This window comes from Phoxinus phoxinus (assembly GCF_949152265.1).
Source record: "Phoxinus phoxinus genome assembly, chromosome: 16".
In the NCBI taxonomy this organism is placed as follows: Eukaryota; Metazoa; Chordata; class Actinopteri; order Cypriniformes; family Leuciscidae; genus Phoxinus; species Phoxinus phoxinus.
Window position 1 is genome coordinate 34,152,401 of NC_136891.1, and position 15,000 is coordinate 34,167,400.

At 38.7% G+C, this 15,000-nt stretch overlaps 1 protein-coding gene across 5 annotated transcripts in view; it reads left to right on the forward strand.

Annotated features, from left to right (window-relative positions):
• The window catches only part of scml4 (Scm polycomb group protein like 4), a 36,218-nt gene extending 22,870 nt beyond the window's left edge, over positions 1-13,348 (forward strand). For all 5 annotated transcript variants that reach the window (XM_079639763.1, XM_079639767.1, XM_079639764.1 and 2 more), the window contains exons 5-9: positions 3,347-3,547; positions 4,575-4,775; positions 6,174-6,377; positions 7,257-7,402; positions 9,077-13,348. In XM_079639763.1, the coding sequence (XP_079495889.1) occupies positions 3,347-3,547; positions 4,575-4,775; positions 6,174-6,377; positions 7,257-7,402; positions 9,077-9,202 (878 nt within the window). In that variant the 3' untranslated portion in view covers positions 9,203-13,348. The remainder of the gene's footprint in view (positions 1-3,346; positions 3,548-4,574; positions 4,776-6,173; positions 6,378-7,256; positions 7,403-9,076) is intronic.
• The last annotated feature ends 1,652 nt before the right edge of the window (positions 13,349-15,000 follow it).

Genomic DNA, 15,000 nt, shown 5'->3' on the forward strand with positions numbered 1-15,000 from the left:
ATAACGGGAGTGATTATAATATGCTCTAATATGCTGATTTAGTGCTCAAGAAACATTTCTAATCAGTATTAATGTTGAAAACAGCAGGTTAATATTTTTGTATAAAAAATATTTAATGAATCGAAATTTATTTGGAATAGAAATGCAAGTACAAATCAAGCATGCAAACATTGTGTCATTTGTGATGAGACTTAAATAATAGATCTGTCAATCATTAACTCGGTATGTGTGGATGTAGCCGGTACAGATTTCATACTTCATCTTCGGGGTCAGGACCCTTTAGCCCATCCGATTCGGCAATAACATCCACGACTAGAAGGAAAGGGAAGCGAGAGCAAAGAGTATTACATCTCTGATTTCAAAGGTTAATAGGTGTGAAGGGACATTATCGAGGAGCCGGACCGCTCCAGCCCGAGACGCATGATCATCCAATTCATCTCGTCATTACAATGAGGGATCAGCTCTGCTCTGCTATTGCCTTTTTAATGGAATAAAAAAAACATACTATTTTAAAATATGAGCTTAGAATGAGTTCACATCACAACTGTAGCATGAGTAATTTTCAATTCTGCCATTCAAAATGAATGAAGACTGCATGTCAATGCTCCAGGTCTGCTTTAAACACGGCGTGTGGCTGAAGTCCGTCTCCAGTCTCCAGTTCTCCGTGTGCTGTGGAGCAGTGGCTGAACCAGAGGCGTGTGTTGCCCAGGCTTCCAGACTTTAATTATTCTTGCATTGGAGAAGTCATGCTCTCTTTTGGTCCCTCTCCTATATTTCAACAACCATGTTCATTTAGTTCAGATTCATGTCTTCGCAAACCTGCGCTCCGATGCGAGGGAGTTGGGCTGAGGGTCACCGAGGGAGTTGTTGTGGAGGTCATGACCTTAATGACCTCAGGTCATTGTTAACGGCTCTGGTGTTTTGTTTTATTCGGGAGACGTGTTTGTATATGACTGCTTGCACTTATATTATATTGGCTTTCCTGAGTGTGGTTAATTTCCACTGTCTGTGAGCCACACGTCTGGCATGTCTGTAATCTTGCTATTGGTTGTCTATTTTAAGGCTTTGTGTGTTATCTCTGTACTCTACACTTGCTGTTCTCTGACTTTATCCTGTTTCACATTCTCAAACATAGCACAGGCTACTTCTTGAGATTATTTTAGGTGTGTGTGTGTATGTGTGTGTGTGTGTGTGTGTGTCTGACTCCTGGTCATGGCGCTTCTAGTTGACAGACGACGAAGGAAATCCCTTCGCATGGCAATCTGTCAGATTAAAGCGTCCTCGCGCTGCAGACGAGCGAGGGAAGTCAGCGGGGACAGATTGTGTGGGAGGAAATGGGAGGGGGACGAGTGATTGGTGGATTCACACACACACACACACACACACACACACACACACACACACACACACACACACACACTGTTGATATTAAACGCTCATGCTTGTGTTTTTTCTCATTTGTAAGTCACTTGGGATTAATAAATGCATGGAAATGGAAATGTTTCCCATTAAATGGTCGCTTCTTATATTTATGGTAATTAAAACATGATTGGCTCATAAAAGCGCAGATGCTGTTTAGGTGTGATGTACAGTATGTGGTCTAGTTTAATGGCATTATTTTAAGAAGAGTAGCAGGTGTATATTTGTAATCTTCTTTATATGAGCTTGAATTTGTCAGAGAATAAAACGGTCTATGTAAAGAGTACTTTTTGGTACATGTTTAATTTCGATAAATAATTCAGAATTAGTGGAATGCACAGTACACAGCACATGACTGAAGCTCCCTAAGCTGTCACAAGCGCTGAGTTTTTATTTATATATTTATATATCTTTCTTGTATTGCTCGTCTCTCGGGTCTCATGACGAAACGATCTATAAATGTGGACATTCCTTGACAAATATCACACGCCATTTTGTAGTGTCAATAATGAAGACGTGCACTGTGTGGCTGTGGTGATACTGTGGTGATGTTGATTTTGCTTTGCTTTTAAAATTACTTATTAACTTAAAGGAATGGTTCACTTAAAAAATGAAAATATTTTACTCACCCTCAAGTTGTTTTACAGTTTTTCTCGATTGTTTACACACATTTTCTGAAAGCATGCCTCATATTCTCAGAACTCTACACACAAATAAACACACACACACACAATGGGCAAAACCCCTCAATTCTCCTGCAAAATTAATGTTATTTCTTCTCAAAATGGTATTTTGTTTTCAAATGACACACACAAACCATCATATGAATAGACATTTATAAGAAGCAGTTGAACATGATGTGCTCGATGTAAAACACTTCTTCTCCATTCATCATGATGACTTCGGCCTTTTGTTGTTCAGTGTTACGCTTACTACAGACAGTACATACATAAGTGTGTTGTAAAATATTTGAGAATATTATTTTTATACTCAGAACACACAAATGCACGGTAACAAATATATTTTATTTTCCTCACAAAAACAATGTACATCCCAACCAACACAAAGTTGCTCATACAGTGGTCTACACACAAAACAACAGAAGAATTTACTGTACAGTTACAGTAAAAAATAAAAAATCCAATGTTGGCCTCCATTGCTTAACAGAGAAGCTCCCCTGTTGCCCTTTTATGCTAAAGCTCTGATCGCCGACTGTAAAACTGTGTGACGTGTTTGATCATGTGATGAGTCAGTGTGTATATCTGAATGGCTGTGTGTTCCTTGTGAAAACAAGAGATTTTCTGCATGAAAATTGTGCCAAATGCAGAGAATTGTGTGTGTGTTTTGAAAAAAGTGTGTTTTAGAGCTGCAAATGGAGTGTAAAGCAGGAATTGTGCTTGTAGTTTAGCAGATCTGGTTCAGGGGGTTGGGGAATGAGTTTCATGTTGTGCTCATTGTGTCTCAAGTACCAGTGTTAGTGTGTAAACAATTGAGAAAAACTGTAAACCTGTATGAGTTTCTTTCTTCTGCTGAACACTAAAGAAGATATTTGACCAGTTGATGGACCCCATTGACTTCTATAGTCTTTTCTTCCACGGAAATCAATGCGGTCCATCAACTGTCCGGTTACCGACATGTTACTCGACAACTTGAGGGTGAGTAGTGAGTATATAATGACAGAATTTACATTTTTAAGTAAACCATTCCGTTAAGCAAACAGTATAAACTTATATATTCAGTAAAGAATCTCAAAAGCAGGAGCAGAACAAAACCAGCTACCGTAATTACCCTCCATCAGCATCAAGACCTAGTCAGACCATAAGATAAAACAAAATGCACACACCGCAGTTTCATATTGTGCTTACTCCATTAAAACTGCACGCTGAAAGCAGATATTGCTAATTTTAAAATCTCTGTTTTATCCCAGTGTGCATCTACGTGAATAAGCAGGTGAACACGGGTCCTAACCTGGACCGGCAGAAGGTTCTGCAGCTGCCGGATCACCTGGGACCCGCCAGGCCGTCGGTGGTACTGCAGCAGGCGGTACAGGGCTGCATCGACAGCGCCTTCCAGCAGAAGGCCGTCTTCACCTTGCTTACGGAGGGCTACGGAGGAGAGAAGATCTCAGGTTAACTCGCAGAGCCACCCTGATGCATGCCTCCATTCTCATTCTCATGTCTACTGTAGATACATATATGCACTACTAGGCCGGCACCAGATTTCGAGCACCAGATCCTCATATTACACTGATTTCTGAAGGATCATGTGACACTGAAGACCGGAGTAATGGTGCTGACGATCCATGGTTAATTTAATTAATTGTTTTATTTTAAATCGTAGTGTACAAAGTAATGATCTAGCACAAAGTTAGTGCTGGTTTATGGGACATTTCTAAATATACTGTAAAGGTACGTGTATACATATATATATATATAAGTGAGCACAGTATTACTAAATTACATATACTTGCTGTATAATTATTTTGTGAATCTACTTGTAACTGTGCAATTTCAATTAATAGAAACATGTGATTGATAGATATCCTCCAGATCAGAGTAATCTGTCAATATTTGGCCATTTTGAGGTCATCGTCATCGGCCAATAACTGTGCCCACTCGGCTGATTGTCAGAATTTAGTTTTTGTCGCGGTAACATAATCTACAGGTACTGTCGTCTTTACCACATTTTCTGTTTTCATGTTTAAGTTTAAATTAAATTTCAGCAATTGTGGTACATATTATTTCAAATGTTGATGTATATATTAGCATTATATCTGGCGTCAGCATCAGCCGTTGAGCATGTGATGCGGATAACACAGACACTGCAGAATAAAGTCTTGGTCCTTACACACTGAGTCAGAAATATTCGTATTCGTCATTCGGTTGTTCTGAATTGTCAAAAGGCTTTTGCTATGGATGCAAAAAACTAATTTTTGTATGACTGACAACAGTTTCGGAGGCAGTGTGTACTCGGGACTGACACAACATGTGATCGTATTTAAGTTTTAACGTGTGAGAATTTTGGACTCGGTGTGCAAGGACCTTTTCTGCAATGGTATTTGCAGTTTACTTGAATTTAAACACTTTCTTTCTCTTCATCATCTTTCTCTTCATCTTCTTTCTCTTCATCATCTTTCTCTTCATCATCTTCATCAGCCACCTTTGATGGTAAACAGCATCTGTTGAGCTTGCCAGTGGTCAACAGCGTTGGTTATGTCCTGCGCTTCCTCAAGAAGTTGTGCCGAAGCCTGATGTGTGAGAACCTCTTCAGTGACCAGCCCATCGCTCCTTCATCGTCCCCCTCCTCCTCTTCCTCGTTCCACACTGAAAAGCACTCAGACGGACAGCCCAAGTCAAGTGCGTGCGCAAGCGCTGCTATTCTACCCTTTTTAAACACTAGACCTGTATTTACACCTATCTACAGCCGGCACAGCTGAAGTCAAATCTTCTATTTTAGACTAATCTTGTTTTTGTCTATTTTTGGTGTGGATGTTTTGTAATTTGGCTGTTTGATTGGATCTGCACTGGTTTCTGTCTCTGTCCAATGTGCCCTTCTGAGAATGCAGAGGAGGCCTTTAGTGCGAGCGGAGCTGTTTAAGTGCCAGTGAAAGGTTGAGTGCCTCGTGAGTGGCCTCTCTCTCTCTCTCTCTCTCTCTCTCTCTCTCTCTCTCTCTCTCTCTCTCTCTCTCTCTCTCTCTCTCTCTCTCTCTCTCTCTCTCTCTCGCTCTCTCTCTCTCTCTCTCTCTCTCTCTCTCTCTCTCTCTCTTCTCTCTCTCTCTCGCTCTCGCTCTCGCTCTCTCTCTCTCTCTCTCTCGCTCTCTCTCTCTCTCTCTCTCTCTCTCTCTCTCTCTCTCTCTCTCTCTCTCACTCTCTCTCTCTCTCTCTCTCTCTCTCTCTCTCCCTCCCTCCCCCTCGTGGATGACACAATATCACAGCGCTCCGCTACATAGGCAAAGGTTGTGTTGTGACTTAATCCCATGTCAATGGTTAACGTGGTTAAGAGAGGAAGATCTACTCTAGGCTGAGCCTGTTACTTTAACACTGTATGTTTATCAGTGTTTCCTACAGACGGCAGTGTTTGCGGTGTCTACCAGCTGCCTAGAATTCATTCTAACTACCGGTACATAAAAAAAAAGGAAAAAAAAAAAGGTTTAAAAAAAGTTTTATTTATTTTTATTTATATATATATTTTTCATTTATTGAACAAACAGTCAGTATAATGATATTTAAATGTAAAAACCTTAGGTCCACTAACATTTTGAGTCAAACATGACAAAGTATTCAGAGACTAATTCAATCTCATAATGGACTTTATGCACAGCTGCATTACTTCCTGAACTTTAGCCAGCTCCTTTGTTTCCTGTCTGCCATTATTGGACAAACTGATTATTCCAGGTGTGCCTGACCAACAACAATAATCAGACACACCTGGATTAATCAGTTTGTCCAATAATGGCAGACAGGAAACAAAGGAGCTGGCTAAAGTTCAGGAAGTAGTGCAGCTGTGCATAAAGCCCATTGCATTTGTGTAATTCATTAAAATAATGAATTTCTTAATGAATTAAGATTTCCACTTTCGTGAATCGGACTACAGTCATTCTGTATGTTTGCTTTTTAATGCAGAAAAACATAGCATTTGCATATGTATATCATTTGGTTTGGATGAATCCATGCAGGTCAATCTGCACTCAAGAGAGCAATAATTATCCTGAGTCAAGTTATTTTCCCTAAAATGCTTTTCTTCTTGTGGAGCAGACTCGATGGTGGATGATTACCATGGCGATTCGATGGACCCTAAGCGCTACTCTGTTGACCCCAGCGACTCTGCCTTTGGAGCGATGTCCTCACCGTACACGGCGAGTAAACCTGCATATGGCTTTCGCTCCGGCCCCGTGTACACCGGCGGTGTGTGCAGGCAGGCAGCCAGTCCCAGCACGTTCCCGGACGGAAACAGAAGTGGTAAGAAAGAGGAGATTAACACGTATACTATACAGCAGCAAGAGAGTTTCTGCACTACTGTAAACACATGTTCATCAAATCAGATGTGTGTGAGAAGATACCAAAAGATCATCAAAAAAACTCAAACTAAATAGTATAGATTACTTAAAATTATTTAAACAACAAAAAATCCAGATGTTACTTTTTTTTTTGTCTTAGAAGAACCATGATTCTCAGTTTCTTGGAAATGTTTATTTTAAAGTGTGATTTCTAGACAAGGAAATGGTTTTCTAATTAATCTGAGTAAACATAAAAAATAATAATTATATATATATATATATATATATATATATATATAGGATTATATCACTTATTAGGATATTCACTTGGGGCCTTCAAAAACAGTTGTGGTAAGTGAGGGCCTCGGAGTCAGAAAGCTTGAGAACCATATACTGCATATATGACATTTTGGTAACACTTTCTATGAAGCATGTATTTATAATGCATTATAAGTGTATTCCTAATGCATTATAATACATGCATAATTGCCTACTTTATAATGTGTTGTATTATCTGATAAATAATCACAACAATAGTTTCAATACTTTAAAATACTTAGCTATTTGTGGTTATAACTTTTAAGAGCATAATGCATTAACACCAGATAAAGCCTGTATTTATAATGCATCAAACTGGTATTATTACTGCATTATAAGGCACACATATAAGGGCTTACGCATGTATTATAATGCATCAAACTGGTATTATTAATGCATTATAAGGCACACATATAAGGGCTTATGCATTAAGAATATGCATTGTAAATACAGGCTTCATAGAAAGAGTTACTGATATTTCCAGCTTCAACCAAGAATAATACAGATGTGTCTCCATCTATAGCCTACAGTCCGTCCCCAGATGGAGGAGAGGCGAAGCCCCCGCCCAGTAAGGATCCGTCCAGGTGGAGCGTGGACGAGGTGGTGTGGTTTATCAAAGATGCAGATCCTCAGGCGCTCGGCCCTCACGTGGATCTCTTCAGAAAACATGTGAGTTTGACTGACACATTTATTTACAAGCGGCAAACAAACCCCATGTGTCGAACATGTTGTCCGATATAACACATCCCTGTGAGGTAACGTTCAGTTTCGAGTTAGAGAACCAGATCTGATCCGCTGTATGCTTCACAACTCAAGTTTACAGAGTTCACATAATTGAATGTTAAATGGAAAAGATTTCAAATCTTTGTACATTGCTTATTTAAAACAGAACAAAAAGCAAAGTACAATTTAACACCGTCTAATGAAATTGAATTTTACTCCTCCAAATAGGGCCGCACAATTAGTCTAATTGAAATGGGAAATGCAATAAGGCCTTGTGCGTTATTAAAGTGCAGAAAAGGCTGTGGTTTAATTAATTATGGAAATATGTCGGCCTGAGTTTGGAGGTTGTGTGGTTTATCATGTGAATTGTAATTGGAAAGCACCGCAGGTTCACTTTATGTAATTCTCCACGCTTGCTGCAAGTGAAGAAATAGAGGGGGATATTATAGAGATTATTATTATAATAGAAATAGAGATTATTATAATATTGTCCAGGTAGAATGAGCAGTTCAAATTAAAATCACCATTTGTACCGTTACTACTTCTGTGCAAAGTTCATCAACATTTCAACTCTGGACCGCTAACTCTGAGGGCCCTATCTTGCACCCAGCGCAATTGACTTTGAACACCGACGCATGTATCATTCCTATTTTGCACCCGCGCACAGCGGACTTTTCCCTCCACAGACGCACGTCGGTAAATTAGGAAATGAACTTGCGCTCGCGGGGGTGGTTCAGCGCAAAGAGAAGGCGTGTTCCGGCGCAAAACTTCCATGGTGCTATTTTCCAGTTTTAGAAAGCAATTGCGCCACAGACCAGGAAAAAAACAGTCTAAAGACAGTGGCGCGTTGCGCGTTAGTGATATGGTATTTTAAGGGCGCGTGCATGGCCATAATGTTAACGCGCATCCACTTTGATTCTCTAATATAAAAAGATGCAGCAGTTTTCATTTTTGCAAATCATACATTATTACAAGGAAAAATATTAACACACGAGGGAAATCATTGTTGTGTCCGTGAAGATGTGAAAAAGATCTATCTAGATAAAAAAAAAAATTAAAAAAAAAATCTAGATTAGGCTACACATTTACTACCCAAATTATACGCCTGTTTAACCGAAGCTAATTTGGGTGGGTTTCTCCCATCATCCCCAGTGTCACTTCTCTGTGTTTTACGGCCCTGACGAGAACGTCGGTCTCCTCGCTGTGAACTGCTCCTGGCGTGCGCTGGCAAATCCGCCGTTATAATAGCGATCCGTCACGGAACAAGCGCGCCTGCTCTTAAAGGGAATGTGAGAGGACGCTCTGATTGGTTTATTTCACGTTACGCCCAAACCACACCTATGAATAATGAAGCTACTTCAGACCAACCCCTTTTAGATTTGCGTCGGGCGCAAGAGTCATTTATCGCGCTGGGAAAATAGCAACAGCGCCGGGATCCGCCCACAAAGTTACTTGCGCTTTGCACTTTGACACTTGCGTTTCAGATCGTCAAAATAGGGCCCTGAGTCTCTGTGCATGTGTTTCTCCAACTCAGAATATTGTAATATCCTCAATAGTTGAACACTGTTGTTTCATGTGTACAGTAAGCATTCTGTTGTGGACATGTGATTACTTCTTCAGGAGATTGATGGAGATGCTCTTCTTCTCCTGAAGAGTGACATGATCATGAAGTACCTGGGACTCAAACTGGGCCCGGCTCTCAAGCTCTGCTACCACATTGACAAGCTAAAACAGAACAAGTTCTGACCGGTGTCTGCACCTCACACACACACACACACACACACACACACACACACACACACACACACACACACACACACACACACACACACACACACACACACACAGTATTTACTCTCACTCTCATTTGTTGTAGTACTGGACGTTTTTATCGCCCATTCGAGGACACGCACCAGACCATTGTTTTTTACTTGTGTGGTTTGTCTGCCTGTATATTGGGACATTTCACTGACCAGAACATTTGCTTGTTCTAATTCTAAGTGTGCAAGCGTTTAATTGATTGCTTGATATCTGAACACGGCTCTAATCAAAAGGCAAGTCATCTCAGCCGCTTTCTGGGATTTGAGTTCGTATCCTGAAGTGAGAGTGCAGATGAACTATAACTGTACATCATCCTTCTTCAAGTGGACGGAGTTGTAACAAACCTATTAAGTCACAGACAAACTCGCTCCCATTTTTACAGAGCCATGGACTGAGACTAAACCCTGTGAACTTCAGCCGCCTGCTGGTGACGTGGAGTCACTGCAGCGCCCGTTCTAACCAGGAACCATTCAGCTTCTTGCTTTGCGGAGAGCTTCTCGATACCCTGGGAGATCAGTTACTAACAGAACTCAGCATCCGCAGATGCAGTGTCTTGGCAGGGGACAACTATGAACAGTTACACTTTGCAACCAGCAAATAACATGCACAAATGCAACTCTATTCAGCAATGGACCACCAGTCATGTCTTTGGAGAGCCAACCAGAGTCCGAACTCAACGGGATACACTACACTTCAGTAAACATGTGCATTACACACACAGTACTGCACACCAGGTGCTGTTCCTCAACCAGCAGGTCACGCTTACTGGTACACTATACTGGTATTACACATCCATACTGTGGACCAAATACACTGAAGCTCATCAGTCCCAAAATGTCTTGTTTTTCTCTCTTTCGGAGCAGAGACCTCATATTAAAAAGCTGCTCTGATTTTACACAAATGTCAACTTGTGATTTACTTACAAAATACGTAGCACTTTACAATAAGGTTCAATATATTCAATACACTGGGTATAGTGAACTTTGATATTGATATCTAGAACTTTGATAATGATACTTTTATCTAGGTTAATAATCATTTCTACATATTGCTGTCCAAAATGATATTATTCAGCAAGGATGCATTTAATTGATCCAACAGTAAACTGGGACAATAAACACTTCAATTATTACAACAACAAAAAACATTTTAAATCCATTAAAATAAATGTTTCTATTAATCAAAGAATCCTGAAAAAATGGTCACTCTTTCCACAAAAATATTGATAATAAAAAGAAATGCTCCTTGAGCATCAGATCATCATATTACACTGACTTCTGAAGGATCATGTGACACTGAAGACTGGAGTAATGATGCTGAATATTCAGATTTGATCACAGGATTAAATACAATTTTTAAATTGTACTACAATAGAAAACGGTTATTTTAAATTGTAGTAATATTTCACAATATTACTGTTTTTATTGTTATTACATAAATGCAACATTGGTGGACATACCATTAACCTAGATTAATAAATGCTGTTTATTGTTGTTCACGATACCTAATGCATTAACAAATCTAAACAAATTGAACTTTATTGTAGCGTTGTCACACATTTTGTAGGCATGTCAATCCATTTTTTTAGTTGTGTAAATTGTCTTTATAACATTTTGACTGTGGATTAGACGTGGATTATAAATGTACAGTGTGCACGTGCACGCACGCTGAGGAACTCTGATCTAATGTTATTTTAAGTTACACTTGAGCTAGCTTTAAAACTATTTCTGCAGTGTGAACTGTGTGTGAAAAGAGTCATTTTAGTCTCCTGAGGCATTTCAGGAAATTATTTTATTATCCTTTTTGTATTGTTATTTTTTTCTTTTTAATATATTTATATGTAATTTTTTTTTTTGCACAAATGGCATTCAGAATTACTGTATTGCTTTTCAGGTGAACATAAAGCGATAGTTCATCAAGAATGAACATTCTGTCATTTTTTTTTTACCCTCATGTCGTTCCAGATTTGTAAAGCCCACACAAGAAATAAAGTCACAGGTTTGGAACGATGAGTAAATGATGACAGAATTTTAATTTTTGTATGAACTGTCCCTGTAAGTGTGCCCTGATGATGTCATACATCCCAAAGTGGATTACACCCAAGTGTACAACATCTCTGCTTCTGCAACCATGTGTAAATATAATCATTTATGTAGTAGCCACAGATTCAATTTACAATTTCAAAAGTAAAAGAGCAAATTAAGGAAGTGAGTTTAGATTCAGTCGTCCTATGAACACACAGAGCTTTAACATGTGACCAGCTGTGTGTACGATCACTGGAGCGTCTGTACAGAAGCGTTGTCTATACGTTTGCATCAGGGAGGCTGTTTAAGTGCTCTGTTTTTCCCACTTTTTATCTTCTTTTTTCATGGAGCACCAGTTGTCCTGGTTTAATAGCTTTCTCAATGAAAAATGTGTAAGAGGAGAATCATAAAAAATAGTGACACCAGAAAAAAGGGAATTAATCAGTGAGCTCTTTAAAACTTTAATATGAAAATTCTGTCATCATATACTCACCCTCATGTTGTTTCAAACCTGTATGAATTTCTTTCTTCTGCTGAACACAAAGGAAGATATTTAGAAGAATGTCAGTAACCAGACAGTTAACTGGTCCCATTGACTTTTCTAGTAGGAAAAAAATATACTATGGAAGTCAATGGGAACCAGAAACTGGTTTGAAACAACATGAGGCTGAGTAAATGATGACAGAATTTTCATTTTAAAGTGAACTATCCCTTTAAATCTGGTGCTATATGAAGAGGTCAGGGTTCTTTATAAGTGAATCCACTGATTTGAAAAGAAGTGTATCAATTTTCTTTCCATGAACCGTCTCTTCTGATTGGTTGGAAAAAGTAAAAAAAAAGTATAAACAAAAGGGTTTGGGTTTTAACACAGAGACCCAAGATTATAGAAATATATGAGCCATGTCTGATGTTCAAACTCTTGTATTAGCTTTAAAAGCAGAAAAGCGTTTATTTTTATTTTTATTTTCAAACTGTGGGAATATCTTGTTGGTTTTAAAAGCCCTTTAACTGAGTAATAGCAGCACTGAGCGTTTAAATGTGTTTGCAAGCACTCTTTCTTTATGGCTGTACTTAACTACAATCCTATAGGAAGCTTTGACACTTTCATAACAATCTTTAATAATGTTTTGGACTGTTTATGACCTCGCACTCATATTCTGCTGATATCGACAGGCTCCGATGATCCTGGCAAGATATTACCAATGTTTCTGGATAATCTATTCTTTATTTGAGTTCTGGGTCGGTGTGTGTGCATTCATATGTCAGGTTTGCCTCCGCACCGTGTCATTCATTGTCATTTTTGATATAACGGGACATGTAAGTGTACATTATGAACGCTGCTCTCGGTGATAGTCCCATGAGACTGTTTAAATATGTCCGCTCACAGAAGAGTTTTAATGGGGACTTCAACACGGACCATTCATGTTGGTGCTATAATATGACTGTGTATTTAACGAATAATGATTTTATGCATACGATTTTATGGTTGGTTTGCTTTATTTCTTCAGATAGGCTAGTGTTGTGAACTCGTGACTGACGGCAGGCGAACTCTCTGTCTGTGAGATTAATATAGAGCATTATGGAAGAGTCCGAATAAAGCATTATGAGCACTGTACTGAACTCCAGTTGTAAATATGTGGCTATAGAGTGATGCCATAGGCTTTTAAATTATCTCTCTGTGATTAACAAAAGTTTATGATACTCCATCAAGATCATTTTCACTAATGAACACAACTTTATGAATTTTGATGCATAAATAAAAATCTAAACGTAGGCTTTAAAGGATTAGTTCACTTTAAAAAAACACTTGTGCTGATAATTTACTCCCCCCGGTGTCATCCAAGATGTCCATGTCTTTCTTTCTTCAGTGGAAAAGAAATGAAGGTTTTTGATGAACACATTTCTCCATATAATGGACGTCAATGGGCCCCAAACGGGTCAAGGTCCAGATGACAGTGTCAGCGCCGCTTCAACGGGCTTTAAACGACACCAGACGATGAATACGGGTCTTATCTAGCGAAACCATCGTCATTTCACAAATAAATAAAAAAGTTTAAGTTTTATAAGCACAAGCGCTCGCCTTGCTCTGTTCTGTGATGCGCGTTCGTGACGTCACGTAATACGCAGTTATCCTCGGTACGACCAGAAGCCTCGAATTTAGCGATCTTAAAGAGCGCGATGGATTATATGGCGATAGAAGATCTCTTAAATACACAGGAGCTAAACCATTTAGGGCTTTATAGGTCAGTAACAATACTTTGTAATTGATACGGAACTTAATAGGTAACCAGTGTAGAGATGATAAAATTGGTGTTATATGATCATATTTTCTTGACCTAGTAAGAACTCTAGCAGCTGCATTTTGGACTAACTGTAGCTTGTTTATGGAGGATGCAGGACAACCAGCTAATAGAGCATTACAGTAATCTAGTCTCGAGGTCATGAATGCATGAACTAACTTTTCTGCATCAGAAACTGATAGAATATTACGTAGCTTAGCAATGTTTCTAAGGTGGAAAAAGGCTGTTCTTGTGACATTTGAAATATATGACCATAACCATAACCCTATATAAGAATGAAAAGACTAACAAATAAACCCATTTTGAAGTGGATAAATAAATAAACATTATTTAAACATTTTATACATACATGTACACACTTAAATGAATACATTGATTAGTGGCAATCCTAGTCCTCCATAATGACACTTCTGTTACACATTGAAAATGTAAATATTGCCTATTAAAACCTGTCCTGTTGTGATGTGCTGACTGTCTTCTACACATAGGTGGCACTATTGTGTCTTAAATGTGCTGTGTGCATAAACAGCTGTAACAAAACATGGGCAAATATATCATAATTTACTCCCCCGCCTCACATTTATAAATGGACAAATTACTTTAAACTCCCATGGTGTGTTTTGAAACACTTATTTCTGATAAGAAGACCAGCCAAATGGTTAATAAGTGTCATAATCTGAATATTTGAAGATTATGCAATTATTTTGCATATAATTTAAATCCATCCATACCTGATGATAATCAAATAGCTTTTCAGATATTAGTAATCATTTTTTATTAACTTGTTTTCTGCTGTTTGGACAGAGTATAAATGATACGAGTTGATATTCACCTCTTGTTTTCACGGCTGGGAGGTTTTAACCTGAGTGCTACATAAAGAATGCACATCATGAGTGTACTCTATTGTTGTTATTTTTTCACTTAATTTTTTATTATTGTCTGTTTATTTCGAGGCTGTTATTTTGCTGCATCAAAGAGCACCCACGCACAAAAAAAAGATTACAAGAATCAGAGAGGGCAGGTCAGGCTCGCTCTATTATTTTTGAAGCTGGAGTGTCCTTAGAATACAGATGCAACTGAAACATATCATGCTGAAGGGGAAGCACTCAGAAGCTTCTCAACATGCAACAGTAGAACACCAAACAACACACACACACACACACACACACACACACACACACACACACACACACACACACACACACACACACACACACACACACACCAAATAAAACCCAGTTGCCCTTGGCCAAGTGTTTCTGAACGGAAAACCAAATATAGAGTCTAGAGATTCTGGAGAAGCTCTTAAATTAATGTTGAAAAGATAAAATGTGCTCCCCAAAGGCATGAAGAAAAATCCATTTTTATAGAATATTGCAGAAAGCATATATGTAAGGGA